The sequence below is a fragment of the Alosa sapidissima genome, chromosome 7, assembly GCF_018492685.1.
Source record: "Alosa sapidissima isolate fAloSap1 chromosome 7, fAloSap1.pri, whole genome shotgun sequence".
NCBI lineage: Eukaryota > Metazoa > Chordata > Actinopteri > Clupeiformes > Clupeidae > Alosa > Alosa sapidissima.
The window spans coordinates 7,173,385-7,179,700 of NC_055963.1; the positions used below are offsets into that span (position 1 = coordinate 7,173,385).

Sequence of the window (6,316 nt, forward strand, 5' to 3'; positions counted from 1 at the left end):
GAGCTCAAAACTAGATACAATCAAATTGCCCATCTAAGACTGCAAAAGATTAAAAACAAATCATATTTCCTCTCAAGAACAATTTAACTGAGTTGCCGTTGAATGGTTTTAGAAATGTAAATGTTTTAGAATAAAGGTTTTAGAATGTTTTGTTGGCTAGCAAATGTGGTTCACATTTCCAGATGTGTGTAATTGTTTATTCCTACAAACGCAATCAATTTAGATCAATATTGTAAACCCAATTGTCAATAAATCTATACTTTCTAAATGACATAAATCCCTAGGTTGTCAGGATATAAATCTAGCAATTACTGCACTCATGATCGAGTCGAAATGTAGAATTAAAAGATTAAAATGTGTGGGCAAGTCTGGGGGGGACTAGTGAGCAATGGAGAGAGAACTTTCTTGAACATGAATACTTTTTAAATAGCCACTTAGGCTAACAGTTTAAATACATGGTCGATAACGTTGAAACCTATTCTTCAGATACATCCAAAAAGTAACCTATAGTTACATACTACCAATATGACCTCGGTTACGATTTCCAAAAGCGCAGAGATTCGCTTTGATGTCATTAGAAAAGAAAAGTTGGTGTCAACTTGTTCACGTCAAGGCCCTCGGTTTAAAACCAGTTCACGTAATAGGCTTTAGAGACGTATAGCGTTCATTATAAAAAGCCTTAATTTACAGACAAGGAGAAGCTTATAAAAGCACTGGTAGAATGAACACGTGCATTTGCAACCTAAAAATCAGCTGGTCACACTCAATGGCCACATTTCTTGTGCGCAAGTGTTATATGTTTGTCAGAAAGCAAAGCTATTTCAGCTAAAGCTAAAGTTTCATTAAACATTCCTGATAGTAAAGACTTAGTTAGGCAATCTCATAAATAGGTGGATCAAATGTAGCTCAATTTATTTCCATCAATAAATATAACAAAACTTACATAGTCCACGTGGTAGCCTAAGTGTTCCATGTGCATTTTGACCCAAAATATTTTCCATTTAAATTATAATAAATCAATGAATAAATTATAGGCTACTTTATACTTTGAAAGGCAACAGCTATGTTAATAAACCTCCAAAAACAATAAATAGCAATAAACTAAATCATCTTTGTAAATATTTTATAAAGTGCATTTGCAATAAATGGCTACTTAATTACGTGCCCGCACGCAGGCACATGCGAACCCTGTATTTCCAAAACCACTGTAGAGAGTTACGAACGGTCATTGCCGAGTTCCCCTTCATTCGCTGACGGCAGGTGATGTAGACAAGGTTCGAGCTGCGGAAACTATAGCTAACGCGTTTGGAGAGCTGTCCTTTCTGGAGCAGACATATGCCCGGGTCCGGGGACAATGCCCTCTCGCTGCAGTTTCTTCTGCTTCATGCGTCTGTTCTGAAACCAAATTTTCACCTGAGTCTCACTCAGCTGGAGGCTGCTGGCGATCTCCACCCGTCGGGCCCGTGTCAGATATTTGTTGAAGTGGAACTCTTTCTCCAGCTCGGTCAGCTGTTTGGTGCTGAAGTTAGTCCTCGCCATTCCGTTGGCAGGCTGGCCGTGCATGGTGTTCTCGCTTTGGTAACAGCCGCTTGGCATTTGGTGTTCCGTTGCTAAATATCTTGCACCACAAGGCATCTGCATTTTAGCTGAAATAACAACATAAAAAATGCATGAAAGGACAACCTTTAACTGATAAAAGAATAGTCACAGTCTGACAAAACAACTTATCCTAGGATGAACGTTTCAAAATTAAAGGCAGATAAAGGTAGGCCTGAAGGCAAACAGAGCAAAGTTGTATAAGGCTTCAGGCTGGTTTCATTCTATTTGAATTTAGTATGAACAGACAGACAACATATATTTCATATATTGCAAATCTTCTGCAGATTTTTGAAAGTGTATATGGTCTTTACTTTATCTTTACACATAATCCATGGCCTATCCCTCAACTCTTGTTCAGCTGTCTTAGGCTTCACATCAAAACAACTCTAGTTAGATTCAGTATTGAGCAGTCTGTAGACTACAATGCATAGATTAATGTGAAGGTCTAAAGTATGTTGACATTGTAATTTGACATTGTACCAAACACAGAAAAATTCTAGACTCTTGTAAACCAATTATATTGTCATTTGTCTTTTTCCATTTGTTTAAAGAACTTAAGAGGATGAAATCAAACCATAGGCCTATCCCAACTCATGAGCTAAGGCTGGAGGTATATGGTCACACACTGCAAATGGAGTCTGCCCAATACATGTATCTTGTTGTTCACTTTCACACTGCAGTCGAAGGTGATCCCTGTTGTCCCTGCTGCTAGTGAAATAATTAAAAACATAGGCTACAGTCTGTACAAAGGCATATTTTAAATATGTTATAACTAGGACCAAAAAGGCACTGAACCTGTGTATAGCATTCTGTCGCTTAATACCTATATTAAATATTAATGGTCAGAGAAAGCTCATCTGCCTATAGGTCAGCATTTAACATGCTTTCAAATATTTTACACAACAGGCAATTAGATATAAGAATCAGTCAGAACATGCATAGCTTCCAGCATAATAACTATTATGCTTCTGTTGCACTTCTAAATATTTGATGCAGTCTCAATACCCCATTTCCTTTTATGCATCCATTAATGATGACATCATTAACATAGCTGGATGTTAGTACTGCTCAGGCCTGAGTCAACCCAGCCACATCCAAACCTTCAACCCTAAAACTGAATTATTAATTTTGTTATCAAAGAGCCGTTGACACATTCATATTCTTAGTCTCCAATAAACTACTGAACACATCTATTCGCTGTTCAACCTTTTGTTCTCTTTAAATATCCACAGGCTTGCTTTAAATAAAAGGTGAGATTCACGCCAGGTAAAGAGTCACCTCATCTGCTTGAGAGGAAGTCAAGTTCACCACATCCACTTAGAATGGGGGAAATCTTGGAGAGAACCGCAGAAAAGTTTCATCAAGTAATCAGGAAATTTGCCTCTGAAATGGAAGCAGGGCACGGGCACACCTTCCTCCCTGATAAATGAGCTCTAAGATAATAGACCCAACGCTGGCCAAAGGCATAAAGGAATCAAGCTAAATATTTGAGGAATGATTCGTGCACTTTGACGGGGCCAACCCCAGCCCGCCAGGAGAACAGCGAGGCCTGTTAAGCCGAGTCGAGCGCGCGCGTGGGGAGAAAATGGGGATCGATACACATTGCCTCAGTCATCTGGGCATCCAGCCCACTGTAATTCAGGTGCTGTCAGGCCCTAATTGAAGAATGACACACTGGGAATATATACACTGTACCGAAAGATCAAGTTACAGGGGAACATGTGTGCAGCCTTTATGCATGCCTGCATATGAGGCACATAGACACTTTGATAAATAACATCCAGAGCTACTGTCTCAGTATACTCATCACATAGAGCACAATGGATTAACGACAGAATTACTCTAACCTACATTCAGCCTCTCACTGGAATCCACGCTTTACACTCTAAGGTTACACGTTGGGAAATATAAGCTTTGGGAAGGAGTGTCTGTTGACTGGCACCACAGATGGTGTCATTAAATAACAAGAATACAAGCAGATAGATAAAGCAAGAAGATTAGAAGGAAGGGGTGTGTCTTGTGCTGCTTGGCACCCTTTTATAAAATTACATAAAGGATAACAATCAGCAAAATACACACATACATATTATGTATAATTATCTATCTGTATTTTGCTAATTATTATCCTTTATGTAATCCAATAAACAGATGCACAGAGAGACAAAGATAAACCAAATGCATGCCAACAGTGAAGTGTGGTCAGCGCGGGTCTTTTTTGCCATGTTCCAGTATTGTTGTAGATATAGTCTATTTCATACAATGTCCTTTTTTATTGTGAAAACATGTGATTGTGTTCTTTACCTTCCTTGTCTAGGGGCTATTGGGAGAAAGAAAAGCTTTAAAATGCTATTGTTGATTTGATGGGATTTCATATTTTTCTGAAAAACTAAATATTTCCACTATCATTCCCATGCAGACAGTTGCTTATGAGATTTTATGTTGGAAAATGTGAGGAAGATTTTCAGTGTTCAACCTGTAGGGGAGCTGGTTACCCCAACAGATACCCAAAAGGACCCAAGAGGAACTTGCACTTGCACTGTAAGAGTTACTGTATTCAGGTGGATAATTGTATTTCTTCTTCGGGTATTTTAAGACTATTTCTTATTACAACTGGTCGGATAAATGTTTACTCTTACATGATCTGTTTGTTTGTTTGTTTGTTAAGCTAAAGTGTTTGTTCAAAAGAGTATGAGCTATTGTCCATTAGTTTTAACACAACTTTTATGTTTATACAGATAGAATACGTTATAGTATAGAACTAAGTTATTCTATTAGGCTAGGTGTTATCAGTCTTGACGCGTTCATCACGTCCAAACAACACAGATGTTGGGTGGAGTTTAAAAAGTAAGGCTAGGCTACTATGAAAACATCTTTAAAGAACCGTTTAATTAAAAGCAATACAGAGGATAAACTATGTTAGAGTAACATCACTATTCAGGCAGAAAGTTGGCAGAACTTTTTAACTCACCCATCTTAGACTGATTTCTCTTAACCTTCATCCACTCAAATGTTTTACCGCCATAACTGGAGTCGGGCATCTTCTCTGCGATATTTTGAAAAGTATGGTTGCCCTTAATAGCGAGGTGAAATCTTGGCCCGTTGTCCTTGAATATTTCAGTGCAGGCGTTCAGTGGCCCCGAGTCGGTAAATGCTTCGGGGAAAGTCCTTGAAGTGTCTGTGGAGGGAGAGTAACCAGCATCGAGTGCCTGCGCCCGGGCACCGAATAACGAGGGGAGAAACTGATGCTGAGGACGGATAGATGTCACAGAAAAACCGTCAGTTTGGAGGGACTGCTTGGCGTTCGCATAGCCGGATGGGTGTGGAAGACTGAACACATCACTTGCATCGCCGGAGAAAGTTGAATAACAATACTGTGAGCATTGTGTCTCAACTTTCTCGAATCCCTCGACGCCTTTGCTAACTTGTGGACTAGTCCTTGAGTTGAAATCTTCTAGTTTGCCCTCCGCCAAACGGTGGCCTGCGCTCTCCGTAACATTTGCTTCGTTGTGAATTAATTCTTCTAAAGAATTCATAATCGGTTTTCCTCTACATTCTTCTTAATTCTAGTTATTCTCAGAGCCTGGCCTCACGGGCACCGTGCACGCAGCGATTATGGATCGTGGCTTAACCCTGGATAAGGACATGCCTCGCAGAAAGATTCGATCTGAGATTGATGGGGATGACGTGCCCTCTCAGTCTTGGCCAATAGGTGGACATCCCCCACATCCAAAACAGCAGGGCACATGGCACCGATGAACTAGGTTACCAGAATACGCACCGTATGCGCCTTTTCAGTCCTATTTGTTTTTTGAATATTAAATGGCCTGTTTTACACTTGGATGCTGGCTATGCAGTTAACTCTTAAATAGCACAATTACCACAGTTGGCTAGAGGCCTAAACTGACATGGCTGAGTTGTTGTGATAGCCGCTCTGGTGGTAACTTAAAAATGCTGTAAGTAGCGGCGGTGGATTTGTTTTTATCCTAGCTTCCATGTGTGATAACTTTGGAGTGCAAAAAGCAACAGCAAAGGTTTAGTGATTTTACTTTGGGTAGGCTATTCCACAATTTTAAGTAGCCTGTATCACGTGACTCCAGCTGATACAGAAGCCCTTTAGAATAGGTAAATGGGATCAGCATTCTAGTTCAACAGCAGTCTTTTTCAATGTCAGATTCAGACCCAATTATTATTCATCTTTTCCTCTTTACTTTTTCTTTTACTTTCGTAAATTTAGTGTCAGCTACTTGCTACTTTACTTTTTGGAAATGTAATAATATTAGGCTATCGTGTGTGCTCAAAACGATTCCGATTTGCTTATCTTAGAATGAACCGCGACACTATTTTTTTAAAAGGACCTACGTTATTTATGGGCAATATCTAGCTAGTTTTGCTTTGATTCCTCCACGTCGGCAGCAAAAACATCACATGGACACCGGCCTGACAGTGTGGGTCGATGCGTGGTATTGCCATTGGAGGCAGCAGGCTACCAATCGTGGACTGCAGTTATAGCACTACAAGTTCCTTCCTTGAGGTTCTGTAGGCTAATGCTATATCAACCACATGCATTCGGGTCGGGAGTGTAGCCTTAATAGAGTCCTAACCAATGTGACTTGAAGATGGGCACGCTGACTACAGCTTCAGCGTTTAAATGAGGAGTGGATTAACTTCACAATGTGGACCTCTGTAACTGCTTCATAGATAATAAGTCCACATTTCA

The 6,316-nt window shown here is 39.9% G+C and overlaps 1 protein-coding gene across 1 annotated transcript; it reads right to left on the reverse strand.

Moving 5' to 3' along the window:
- Nucleotides 1-724: 724 nt before the first annotated feature.
- On the reverse strand, nucleotides 725-5,233 carry hoxc1a (homeobox C1a). The gene is made up of 2 exons (XM_042098050.1): nucleotides 4,568-5,233; nucleotides 725-1,646 (listed from the first exon to the last, which is right to left on the reverse strand). Exons 1-2 carry the CDS (start codon nucleotides 5,130-5,132, stop codon nucleotides 1,297-1,299), a joined length of 915 nt encoding a protein of 304 aa, XP_041953984.1. The 5' UTR covers nucleotides 5,133-5,233; the 3' UTR covers nucleotides 725-1,296.
- Between the last annotated feature and the right edge of the window lie 1,083 nt (nucleotides 5,234-6,316).